Raw genomic sequence first — 13,996 nt, 5'->3', positions numbered from 1 at the left:
AAAATAGTTCCAGCGTGCTGACTTTCAGAAAGGCACCCTGCTTTTCACAAGGTTTCACGTGTTTTCAAATTTCTGCAGACATGTTTAATTTTGTATTCTCTAATGGGGTTGTTTTTGTGCCTGCGGTTTTATAAAATATATATATATATAGGATTAAGATTATTGTTTTAAAAAATAGGTTTTTTAAAAAATAAGATTATTGTGAGATGAATTCTTTCACGTAAAATAAATAAAAAAACAAGAAGTTTTTAACTTCTACAAAACCAATGTTTAAAACGCAATTTTACATGGAGAAAAAAAACATAAGTTATTTGGTCAACCAAATTGTTTTTTTTTTTTTTTTTTTTTTGTGGCAGATGGATGAAAAACATAAGATACCACAATAACAAATAAACGGTCTCTAGATCTAATGCTTTAGATTGTGCACAAGTGGGTTGTATGATCTTATTATAATAGTTATTAAATTCAATACGGGATAAATTTTGTGCAAGGTCTGAGTCACATGTCGAGTGCGATAACTCGGGTTAATTTGGGTTGCTCAATTTTTTAAAAAAAAGTAATGAGGACCTTTTGAAAAAAATATATAAATAAAAAGTCAACAAGTTTTAACTGGGTGGATCAACTCATGTTTTTTACTAGATCACATCAAATTAATTTTCAAATAATTTTTTAAAAAAATTAAAAAAATAAGCTCCAACGATAACAAACAAACCATCTCTTAGTCTTATACTTTAGAATGTGCACGGTGGTGGGTTGATTTGGGTTACTTAATTTAAAAAAAAGTAAAAAAAATCCTTTTAAAAAAAAATAAAAATAAAAGGTCAACAAGTTTTAATTGGGTACATCAACTCATATTTTTTACTAGATCACATCAAACTAATTTTTAAATAATTTTTTAATAGTTAAATCCAAACTAGATCCAGATTGATTTGTCAGTATAATTAATTAGTAGCAAGATTTGATAAACAAGTAGAGCTATTAATCTAGCTAGTTGCAATTTTTTTATTTTTTACTTTTTTGCATTTGGTAGTGGTTTCCACAATATTATACAATTTTTTTCATCCGATATTAGCTTTCACATCAATTAAAATTAAAATTTTGTTTTAGCGATTTTAAAGATATATTTTTCACTTCAACCTGAAAAAAGTAATAAATTTTTCTTGTATAATTCTAAAGACGCAACTTTTACATTAACCTGATATATATATTCAAATGAATAACTTCTCAATGACGTTGACTATGACATTCCAACTGAAGAAATCAAGGGAACGTTATTGAGGTGAAATTAAGGAATTTGGTGCTAATACAATGGTTATTATAGTTTTACATGGTTATTAATTTTAAGATTTTATAAAATTAATTGAGATATATATAAATTAATACGGATATTAATTAATATTAATTAAAAAAAATTCAAGGGAACCAGCGAATTTCCTTAAATCAGAGGACAAATCCCTTGAAGTGACATGATATTAATTATAACATTATACAAATCTTTTCCAGGTCAAGAGTAACTATTACTTTCGTAGAAGGACCTTTTCTTCTTCTTTTGAGAAAGTAGAAAGAAATTATAACATATTGACTAAGAAAGTGATAAGATTACATGCACATGGTATATCCACTTACGTAAAAAGTTTGAACTTCTTTTGATAAAGTTTGATTGAACCTTCATTATTGATAGATCCACTGTAGGGTTTGGAAATTAAATTTATTTTGATGAGATCTTTCTAATGATATTAGTAGTGTTATAATCAAGTTTCGGTATCTTTTTTAGGTTTGTTTTTTTAATTTTTTTCATGTATTCTATATATTATGTAGTACATTTCATTATATTTTTAGATGTTATTATTGGATGTCGTGTTTTTTAATTATGACATGTATGAATTATATTTTTTTATTAAAAATATTTTCATTAATATTAAAAAAATTGGAATACTAATGGGAATTCAAACACATGATGATTTTGCAACTCCTTTTCCATCAATTTGATTCCAGCAATTGGTCTCCACCTAATCCCTTTGAGAGCAGCTTTCTTCCCAGCGCTCGAGTGAAAGGGTCCCCATCTTTCAACCTTATTTATGTCGTTTTTAAGGTTTATGTTGCTAGGCTCCTGTTGGGTGTGAAATGCAACAAAGGCTAAAAGATTCCAAGTGTTGACCCTTTTCCCCATTACCATGCCTGCTCAAGATATATAGCTCTAATCTTTAACCTAGTTTGATCGAAATTAATTCATGCTCTACAGTTGAAGGGACACAGAACCTTCCTTGAAAGATATTCGAAGCTGATAATTAAACGTCTCTTCTAAATTCAGAAGTTTCTGTTGATTTTATGGTAATAATATCTGACTGTTTGGTGCACACCTAGTCTTCTTCCGAACTTCATGCCATGGCAATAGTTTCCAAACAAAAATATATTGGGGTGCCTTAAACCATGCAAGAACAATCAATCTCTGAAAGTGTTTATCTGGGAAACCGACAAGAAATCGGTCCTTGTCATTGCCGATGCATTAACACCATGTATCGAGGAAATATACCTGAATAGATCAGTTTAGTTTTTTTATTTGGTTTGATTTGGTTTAATTTTAAAAAAAAATAATTTATTTGGTTGAATTTTTATTTTTTTATCAAATTCAAACCGAAGCTCAACTCAGGGTGTGATTTTCAAAGAAAAAAACTTGTTGCCGTTTCACATGGGCTCAATAATCTTCGAAAACTTGCAAATTTAGGTATTAATTTAGCTGTCAAAGAAGTGCCCATGCATTAAACTTAAAGCAATAATTAGTCATAATTAAGTTGATTAATCAAGCACATGATACATGTCTAATATTTGTTTAGCTATGATCAAACCACTTGACGTGGCCCTCGCAGAAGTTAATTGTGATCAAACCATTAATTAATTAATCGTGACAAGGTGCTGATCATGCATGATTAGCCTAAAACTTCAAGCTCTATAAATTTAATTGCCTATGGACGAATATTTACGAATTTTTAAGTTATTGAACGACCCTGTAGCTGTGTGTCAGATGTTTTCTTGACTAGTACACAGTCTGATCTTATGGTAGGTTGAAAAAAAATGGTTGATAATCACACTGTTTAATTAATATAATCACATTATATACGATAATCTGATTATTATGATGTCTCCTATGGACAATTTAGGTTGAATAAATTCCCCAAAAATAATAACGATATTCTTTTTTAGGATAAAAACAGTAAATAAATAAATAAATATATATATATATATATAGTTGAAGTGATAAAAATTAAAAATTAAAAAAATTATCTTTTTATATTTTTAAAATAAAAAATATTGGAATGTGTGCTTCATCTATTTTTTATTATATTCGTTGACTTTTATGTAGTGAAATAGTAGGTAACCAAATGCTACCCCATTGTTTGGCTATTTATTTTTATTTTTATTTAAAAAAAAATAAGAAAAACTCGCCTATGATCTTCTTAGTTGGATTATTAAGATTGAAATATAATTATCCAAATCATTTGAGTGAAATTGATTATTATTTTATTAATTGATAAAAGGACAGCAATTCGTGCTCTTATATTGTTTAATCACCAGAAAATGTTGCCGTCAAATAGCCCATTCTGCCGTACCAAATCAATGAGCAAGAACTGGGGGAAAGACACCGACAAGTCACTGAAGAATAACTGAAAGTTATTGCAATGTTTTGTGAGAAATTATTGCATGATCAGAGGGTGGTTAAGCACCTTGGTGGCTGTGGAAAAATCCCCCTTATCAAATCCCATGTAGAATTCCTTCCGACGTATTTCTCTACCGTCAATTACAAAGTTTTCCGATCGACTAATTCAATATAATTGAGCTGGAAAACTCTTCAATAATATATCATTATCAAAAGAAAAATTCTTGTTTGTAGAAGAACATTTTAATATTTCTTACGTTAAGAAAAGAAGAAGAAAAATCTGTAGTTTAATTTCTCTTTTTTTTTCTTCAACCTTGCTATACTAGACTTCTTGTTATATATATATATATATATATATATATATATAATTAATTAATTAGATTTTACAACTTGATATTAAAAAATATTTATAGTGCTCAAAAAATAATTAATGATATTTTATGAGTTCTTTTTAGGCTCGTTTTGAAAAAAAAAACTACAAGAAAAAAAAAAGATAAAATTCATGACCCATCAAATATGATAAGAATATCTTTACTTGAGATTTTTTTTTAATTATTTTTTTAAATAGATTTAGAAAATGATTAATAAAATTTTATTAAATATTCTCTAAATACCATAAAAAAAATTATGATATTGATCACTTGTAAAGACAGGACTAAGTAATGTTGAATCTTTTGAAATTTGAAACATTTGCACAGTAAACGATGACAAATAAATATTAAATCTAAATAAAATAATATATTAAATCCATATGCAATAGCACTCGTGGGAGCCGGTAGTGTAGCCATAATTCGTAGATTTAGCCTGGGATCTGATTGCATAAGTTATTTAATTGTAGGATTAACACATGTCACTAGATTATTCTAGATTTATTATTTTTTTAAAACATAATATTTTTTATTTTTTTCAATCCTTAATTTTGACTCAATCTATCTGGGAAAATTTTATTAAATAAATATAAAAAATAATTTAAAATAAAACTCAATTTGCATTAGATTGGTCGGGATTGTAGCAAACTCTTGAAAAGAATAAGTAGAGTTATATGAATAATATGCAATTGTCTCATTGAAAGATTATGCAAAATTATTTTTAAAAATACCTTTATTTAAAAATTATTTATTTTTATTTTAAAATTATTTAAAAAAACTAAAAAAAATAATTTAATATTTTCGAACACAAAAGTAATTTCAAAAGCGCAATGTAAGCAGACTTTTGTACGATATTTGCTTGAAGAAACCCATAACCGCATGGCATGACAAATCAGGGGGAAATGAGATCGTTTTCCACAGATTCCCACAAGGTTTTGTGGGTTACGCTATGAAGAGTCCTGTCCATACATCTCCTACGTTAATTTGCAATATTTTCTCTCTCTCTTTTCCCTTTTATATATATATATATATATATTATAGTCTATTTTTATCACACGAAGATTAGAGACCAAGATTTTTTCATATTTACTCAAAAGTTAACATAATTTTTTTAATAAAACAATATTATTTCAATAAAAAATCAACCTAATTAATTTTAAACCATTATTAGGGGAAAAGGAGGACTGGTGAAAAGAATTTATTTATTGGGAACTAATAATGATTAAGAAATCACAGACGTGGTTGGCATCCAGCAGCGCGCAGAAGATGCCGCAGCAGAGCATCGGCCTTGAGCTTGAAGCGGAGGAGCTGGAAGGCAGCATTTCACGTGGTCCCCACAGGGAGTTACCCCAATTCCCAAAATGTCCTTGTCTCTGGGTAATCCTCTGATACCGAGCCGTTTTTCACTCGCAGAAAGAAGGCTGCTTTTCTATCCAGAGTGGGCCCCACAAGAAAAACAGCAGCCAATGAGAATTCGAAACGTCCGTGGGTATCTGGGGCATGTGCCTGTGCCCTGACTCTCTCTCCTACTTCTCCCACAACAGCATGACAATGAAAGAAAAGAAAAGATGTCCTTTTTGGCAATGGGACATTCTGACCCAACCTATTTCAAACCTTTCCTTCTGTACCTTTTTTCTTTTTTCTTTTCTTTTCTTTTCTTTTGTACCCAATTTCCCTTTTCTTTTTTAACGGCTAGCATATTATTAGACCCGACACGCGTTGAGTTGCTCGACTTGGATAAGTTCAAAAAAAAAAAAAAACTTTGGGTTAATTTAACTCTTTGATTTTATTAAATTATTTTAAAAAAAAACTTAGATTAAATTAGGTCTATGACTAAGCTGAGTCAACCTTGCCACTATTTAAAGTCAAATATTTATTTTTAAGAGAAGTTTCTCTCTTTACGTTTCTTTTTAAGAGAGGTTTCTTTCTTTCTTTCTTTTTTAAGAGAAGTTTCTTTCTTTACGTTTCTTCTCTTTTTTAATATATATATATATATATATATATATATATATATATATATATATATATATATATATATATTCACTGTATATTAATTTATTAAAAAAATGTATTTTTCTTGGACGATGAATTCTGGAATTGTAGATGAATGTTGTGCTAGCTAGAGAGAGAAGAGTCTTTTTCCATATAAGTTTATTCTGGAAAGCAAATAACAGTTGTTCTTGGTGACTATTTGATTCTCAGATATGCATGTCCATGATGACTGTTCAAAATATTTTTCTTTTTATGCTCCTAAATATAAAACTTTAGTTTCACATGAAATAAATAAAATAAATAGTGATACTTTATTATTTATTTTATACTATTCATTTGAAAGAAAAATAACAAGGCGATCGGCGTAAAATTATTGCTCTTCATTCGTAGAAACTAATAAGTATGGAGTTCTCAAATCTCCAATTATGTTGCACAAAATAATGCCCTTTGTGCATAGGGTTAAAGGAAGATCAAACTAGTCCTTCATTGCCAAAGAAACTACAAGAAAAACCATATTGAGACATAAAGGTTTAAAACATGATCATGGTCATCATCGATGCAACCCGCGTTCTCAAACAATAATCTTCCAAAATGCTCAAAAATCATATTTGCACCTCCTTTGACTACCCAATTGTATACAAAATGAGGGCCAGATTAATTGTCTTTTTGGATGTGCAAGTATAACCAATATAACGCTTATAGTTCCCGTTTGTTTTTATAGTTAGAAAGTGTTTCCGTAAAAATTAATTAATTTCTTTTTAATATTTTTAGATTATTTTAGAATAATAACATTAAAAATAAAAAAATCTTTTAAAAAACAATGAACTTCACAAGTCAATAAAGGAATTTTCTTGAGGGAGGCTGTAAAAATATATTTTTCCAATACAGGAAGAGTAGAAAAGGCAGTATCATATTCAGCAATTAAAGGGCAATTATTCACCAGAATCTGTTTGGATTCTCGGTCTTAATTATATCACCAGACTAGGATAACCATACATGTCCCTCTTAATTCTGACATATTCATTACGCACATTAACCTTTCACTTCTTACCAAACATATAATCCATAGTATTTATAATCTCCGACACTATCACTTTCATGACTTTACTAAAACTATATAGAACGATGTCAATGTTTTTTTTTTCTTTCTTTCTTTGTCGACGGCCGTTTGTTTAAGATTTAATTCAAGAATAATCTAATCTTGAAAAAATAATTAATTGAGAGAGAGAGAGAAATTACAAGATGAATCTAGTTCATTATCTAAGATCATAGACCCACAAATAAACTTATTATAAACCAATAAGTTAATTTAGTGTGAATCTTTTCATATTTAACAGTGTAATTATAATTATAGAATTAAATAATTAATAATACACCAATCATAAAAATGACACGGAATAAATTTAATAATGCACGATAATTTTATTGGCTTCGTCCATGATCTTAGGTGGTCAACTAGGTTCACACCATAATTTATTTTTTTAACTTAAAATACCCTAATCTTGAAAAAAAAAACTAAATTGTGTGTTTATATTATTTTTTCTAGTGCAAGAGGTAATATTCTCTTGAAATGTTTAGCTCAGGCCTAAAACGATTTATTTGATTAGAGAAATTATTCGGTATATTTAATGGACCGTATTATTATTAAAAGACTAAATCAACAAGCATAAGACACGAATGCCAGGTTAATAATCTCTGTTACCGGGTCGGAGAGTTGAATTTAGATTTTATATTCTTTTTTTTTAGTATAAGATAAATTTAGTTTGGATATGTAAGAACATAAATAGCTCCAATAATTCAAGAGTACTTACCACAATTTACTCTATCACATTAAATTGTTATAATCTATGAGATTTGAGAAAAATGAAAATGAAAATAATACCAACTTTAAAATATGATTATAAAATAAGAAATGGAGAATATTTTTAAAATAATGGAGTTTCGTGTGAAATAATATCCGGTGATTGCAAAACTTAAAACAAGACTGTAATTAGTCATAACCCTACAACTTTTATTACCAAAAGAGTGTAAGAAATAAATCCTTCCAGCGTTTTTGTTTAATTTCTATTTATTTCCCATCGTGCTAGTTTCACTAAATTAAGCATTCAAATTATGAAGTTTTAGGAAGAAAATCTAGTCATTGATTGATTGTCATTAGTGCCCATCAAAACTTAACGAACCTAAAACACCCTTTATCACCGTACGATTTTTAATCAGTCCACCATCTTGAATGATAGGAATAATCATTAGTCTATTCATCCTCTACAAAACTTTATAGGACCCCACTTCAATGCCACCAAATTTCCTCCCTTTGATCCTCTAAAGGACCCCACAATCATAGATGGATGGTCTTGATTGATCCATTCTTACATCACATGGAGCAAGAAACAGAGTTCCCATGTGCCAGTTTTTTGCACACACGTCCACTTTATCAAAACCTCAAAAGTCTACACCTTCCATATATGGAGACAAGAGAGAATGAAGCTTACCATAAAAAAAAATCGAAAAAATAGAAAAGCTTCGGAGGTTGAGAGAGAGAGGGAGGGAGGGAGGCTCATATAAAAACAAAACCCCATTATCATATATATTGACAAAATATTAAAGAATGGAAGAAAAAGTAAAAGGCTTATGTGTGTCTGTTCAGAAGTGAAGAAAAAAGCTAAGGACAAATACAGAGTGTCGAGACAGAGAGGGGAGAGAGAGGGAGGTTGTGTGTGCTAAAAGAAAAAAAGGGAAAAACTTGTTATAGATTTCTGTTTTGGTTGGGGTTGAATCACCCATCACTCTCTTTCTTTTGGGCTATCACCATCATTGTCCCATTTGTACAGCTTTTTAGTGTTACTAACTTCCATTCTTTCTCTCTTTCTCTGATTCTTGTTCTGATGCAATCCCATTGAATCTCCCTCTTTCTTTTGTTTTGCCATCTGGGTTGTCTTAAAGGCCTAAAGAACACTTCTTTCAATTCAAGCAGTCATAAAGTTAAGAACTTTATTGTGATCTCTGTATTGGGTACTTTTTGTTTGGTACATAATGACCGTAGAGGACCAAAGGGGTTGTAATTCAGTTAATGAAAAAATGTTTCCTGTTGGTATGCGTGTTCTAGCTGTTGATGATGACCCAATTTGCCTCAAAGTTTTGGAGAATTTGCTTCGTAAATGCCAGTACGAAGGTATGTTCACAACCTTTTTGTTTTTTCTTCTCTTTTGTTCTTCTTTTGTGAATCTTGGAACTTGGTTTTTCAATTTTTTTTGTAGTCTCTTTAGTTTAGTTTTCTTTTCTTTTTTCTAATTCTATATGAATGTGCTTGTCTGAGTGTGGTATTATCTATGAACTATAGTGTTGTATTATTATTTTTGTTTCTCTCTTTTCTTTTTTTGACTGTTGTTGTTCTGTTTTATTTATTTGCTTTGTACTTTGATCGGGTAAAGGGTTTGTATAAATTTGTAGTAACTACTATAGCATTCAAGTTTTGTATTTTGTTATATTCTAAGGGTATGTTTTTGGATTTTAGGGGAATTATGTTTTAATTGTCTTTGTATGCATAGTTTCAATTTGTAATTCAATACTTTTGTCCATTCAAGTTTCAGTTTGTGCCCTTTCGAAAGTTTGTACTATTTCTCATTGCTTGCCCATTTACTCTATTAGAAGTAATATATGTTTTATTTTCTGTTTAATTTTATGGTTATATAGATTTTTAGGGTTGTTGCTGGTAATCTGATTCTCATACTCAATTCTACTTCTGAATCTTGGGTTGCATGTAATTTGAATATAATTTATAGCATGCTGGGCCTTGAAATTTTACTGCAAACTTCATTCAAATTCAGTTTCTCTTAATACAAGTTATCTATGGTGTTTGCAGTTACAACTACCAATCAAGCAGTCACTGCTCTGGAAATGTTGAGAGAAAACAGAAACAAGTATGACTTGGTTATCAGTGACGTTAACATGCCAGACATGGATGGCTTTAAGCTCCTTGAACTCGTGGGGCTCGAAATGGATCTACCGGTTATCAGTAAGCAAATGCTATTTTTGTAAAGTCGTTAAATCACCTTCAATTTCTTTTTTGTAATTTACTGTGGCATCTTGAACAGCGATAAAACATTTTAACCTAGATAGGGTAAATCTTTGTTGTTTCATTTTCTTATAATGACTATGCTGTTGGTTTTAAGAAATTTATGTCGTACTTACTGTGTAGTCTTCCCTTAATGAATGAATGAAAAATGGTTTAAATCTGTGGGTAGTTTTGATTTGGATATAATTTTTTCCTGCATGAACTTTGTTACAGTGTTATCATCTCATGGTGATAAAGAGTTTGTGTTTAAGGGGATTACACATGGTGCTGTTGACTATTTGCTTAAACCTGTTCGATTGGAGGAGCTCAAAAACATATGGCAACATGTAATCAGGAGAAAAAAATGGTATCCCCAGGACCAGAACGGGTCACCAGATCAAGATAAGGGTGGTGATGGAGCTGGGGAGGGGGAACAAGTGACATCAACGGGTAGTGCTGATCAAAATGGAAAAGTAAACAGGAAACGCAAGGACCAAGACGAAGAGGAGGAAGGTGAGGGTGAAGATGGAAATGATAATGAAGAATCTGGGAATCAGAAGAAGCCTCGAGTTGTTTGGTCGGTGGAGCTGCATCAAAAGTTTGTCTCTGCTGTCAATCAACTCGGTCTTGACAGTGAGTTTCCTCAACTTAGAAGCAATATTTTTTGCTTTGTATTACCATAATTACTAATCCCGATGCCATTTCTTTTATCCTTTACTTTTTGTCGCATCATTTGCAGAGGCTGTTCCAAAGAAAATACTTGACCTGATGAATGTTGATGGGCTTACAAGGGAAAATGTGGCAAGCCATTTGCAGGTACCTATGTTTCGTTTTTATCTCTTTACTTTCCATGATAAATGATGCCTAATGATTGTCAGTACTGCACCTGTTCTTGGGCTTGGGGTGACATCATAATGGGACGTGTATCGGGTTAACTGTGTGCTCAACCTTATTGTGAAAAACTTGGCAAATCTTTAACAATAACAAGGCCCATTTTTTTAAATTAGAAATGCCAATTTTACTATTGTTTCACATGATAGCTAATTGTGTGGCGGGATTTTACACACACACACACAACTAGTAGGTAGATACGTCTAATGTAATCCTGACCTTGTGTTGAAATTTCAAAGAATTTTGTTGCTGTGTTATGTTTCCTTACAGAAATTCAGGCTTTACCTCAAAAGACTAAGTTGTGGGGCAAATCAGCAACCCAACATGGTTGCTGCATTTGGTGCTAAAGATTCATCTTACTTGAGAATGGGTTCGCTGGATGGATTTGGAGATTTTCGCTCTGTGCATGGACCGGGACAGCTTTCAACCACTTCTCTTTCATCATACCCACCCGGGAGTTTGCTTGGTAGATTGAACTCTCCTGGTGGTTTAACCTTGCAGGGAATAGCTTCTCCTGGGCTGCTCCAACCAGGTCATTCCCGATCCTTGAACAATCCTCTCAATACTCTTGGAAAGCTCCAGCCAGGTCTCTTACAAACAAACCGAGGCAGCACAAATTTATTTCAAGGGATTTCATCAGCATTGGATCCCAAGCAATTTCAATTGAAGTCTATGAACCATTCTGGAGACTTTAATCACAAAGGTGATGCAACAAGTTTTACACTTGCAGGTTGCTTCCCGGATGTCAAAGTGACTATTGGTAGCTTGGGCAATACCATATCTAGTGCCGCAAACAACCCTCAGATGCTTCATGTGAACCCACAACAAAATCAGACTAGGAGATCGTTGGCAACTCAATCTTCTCTAAGCATGCCTTCATTGAATCAGGAGTCTTTTGATGTTGGTGTCCGTGGCTCTTCAAATTTTCTGGATCATAGTAGATGTGATGATAACTGGCAGGGTGTAGTTCAAATGTCCACATTTCCTTCAAACTCTTTGCCATTGGGTGAGCCTTTCCGACATGATCCATTGCCTACAAGTACCCGGAGAGACAATATATCTTCCACCACCTCTCACATTGTTAATAATCCTCTTGATTTTTCTTCATCGGGTTCTCTCACAGCACCTTTAGAAGATTCCAGATTAGATATGCAAGGACAAGCAGACTTGGTTGGTAATATTTTTCATAATACAAATTACACATCAAAGAACAGATGGGGAGAAAATAGCCAAAACTTTAATCCTTGTCTAAATGGTTCGTTTGGTGCCATGAACTCCCTGGTTTCTGGCAATGGTTCCATGAATCCATTGAGCCAGAGTATGGACCAAAGGAAAAGGTTTGATGCATCTGTGCTTGGTCAATCAAACAGTGGGACTCTATCCATGTTTCAGCATCTTGAAGCTGGGAATTCTGCTTTGGACCCAACGGGTATGAGAATACCAAAAATGAGGTCAAATGAGGATTTTCTCTTGGAGCAAACAAAGTCTCCTAATGGTTTCGTTCAAAATAATTATGATTCTTTGGATGATATAGTGAATGCAATGATCAAACGGGTATGAGAATATTTTTTGCTTTATCCATCTCAGTTACCACACTTCAGATGCGTTCTTTTCAGCTTTTTCACTCATCATTTCATGTTTTCTTGCCCTAAAGAAGCTACAAACAAATTTCAAAGGACTCCTTAGCTTGTTTTGGTATAAACTATAAAAGCTCATGATGATGACAACATATATAACCTTTACTGTCATGTTTACAGAATGGGAGTTGGTCATGGTTGCACATATCTACTTTCATGATTCAGTCTTTTAGATTCTTTATTTTGATAAACAGATTACATGTTGTTCCTATCAACTTATCACTTCCATATCATGAATAGTACGTATGTGATGGGTTGGTGTTTTTTCATCTACATTTATTCAAAATGTTTTTGTTATGTTACCTTGGAAACATTTGAGTGATTGAATTAATAAGGTGAGTGAATGAGAGGAGAGGATGTAAGTGTGTATAATCGACAATCACTAAATCCGAATCGATAGATAGAATTCAAAGTTAACTGATAGAAGGAACTGTGAATCATGACTGTAGCCAATCTCCCTATTATAATTTGTTCCTGCTACTGTGAAAATTTTGTATTACTAGTTGCTTGTTTCATTTTCTTTGCACTTGTTGTTTGGAAAGATTCCTGACTGTTTTTGAGAGATAAAATTGTTAAGCTACATGCTTTGACCCTTTATAATGTTATTTGAAGCAGGATCAAAATGATGGCGTCTTGATGGATGGAGAATTCGGGTTTGAATCTTACTCACCTGGATCATGCATTTGAGACTCCCTTCCTCCATATTGAAGGAGAAGAAGGGCATCCGAGTTCACTGCTCTCATGGACAAATTTGTATCTTGTAGTTGATCTCTCTTTTCTTCTTCTTTTTTTTTAGTTTATTTTTCCTTCCCCTTTTCCCCAATGTACTTTCATCGGCCCTTTTCCATTCTTATTCCCTGTTACTAGAGTTAATTTACTGGTTAACATTTATAGCAGGATCCTAGTTTTTATCTCTTTCTTTCCTCTTCTCTTGTTGATAAACTAATCGTACATATTAAATTCATCTCTTTCCTTAATTTTTAATATTTGCTGTTTGTAAATTTACTTTTAAAGTTAACGAGACGTTTTCAGATTGCTTTTGACTGCCTTGGAGCTAAAGTCTGGTAACAGAAGCATAAACCTTTCGCTGAAAATGCTTGACCAGGAAAGAAAAGAAATGGTTGCTTTTAACAGCCTCCATTACATATGATTTGTTTTCGCTTGTGTTTATCTTATTCAGACACTGGTTTTGAGATTCATGGTCCTCGGATTTACAAAGAATTATTTGTACTCATGCATGGACAGACACGGGTACCTTTCACTTTTCTTTTTGTGTGTGAACAGGGAAGCGTTTGCTACTCTGCATGGAACCATTTGTTATGTTTAGGGAAAGAAAACGAGAGAGGTTCATGTGGTCTTTATGTTTCTGCAATATCCTAGAAGTTCTGCGTTAGTCTTTTGC

The 13,996-nt window shown here is 31.9% G+C and overlaps 1 protein-coding gene across 3 annotated transcripts; it reads left to right on the top strand.

Moving 5' to 3' along the window:
• The first annotated feature begins 8,527 nt into the window (after positions 1-8,527).
• Positions 8,528-13,578, top strand: LOC7489463 (two-component response regulator ARR12). Of its 3 annotated transcripts, none has more exons than XM_024589507.2 (7): positions 8,528-9,184; positions 9,875-10,027; positions 10,301-10,699; positions 10,806-10,882; positions 11,228-11,489; positions 11,688-12,511; positions 13,210-13,578. In XM_024589507.2, the coding sequence occupies exons 1-7, from the start codon at positions 9,046-9,048 to the stop codon at positions 13,279-13,281; spliced, it is 1,926 nt and encodes a 641-aa protein (XP_024445275.1). In that variant the 5' UTR covers positions 8,528-9,045; the 3' UTR covers positions 13,282-13,578. The 3 variants fall into 3 exon arrangements, with proteins under 3 accessions (XP_024445275.1, XP_024445274.1, XP_002325148.3); XM_024589506.2 differs by having other exon boundaries at positions 11,228-11,543; XM_002325112.4 differs by having other exon boundaries at positions 8,529-9,184; positions 11,228-12,511.
• The last annotated feature ends 418 nt before the right edge of the window (positions 13,579-13,996 follow it).

This window comes from Populus trichocarpa, chromosome 18, assembly GCF_000002775.5.
Source record: "Populus trichocarpa isolate Nisqually-1 chromosome 18, P.trichocarpa_v4.1, whole genome shotgun sequence".
In the NCBI taxonomy this organism is placed as follows: Eukaryota; Viridiplantae; Streptophyta; class Magnoliopsida; order Malpighiales; family Salicaceae; genus Populus; species Populus trichocarpa.
This window is presented reverse-complemented; position numbering and strand designations above follow the sequence as displayed.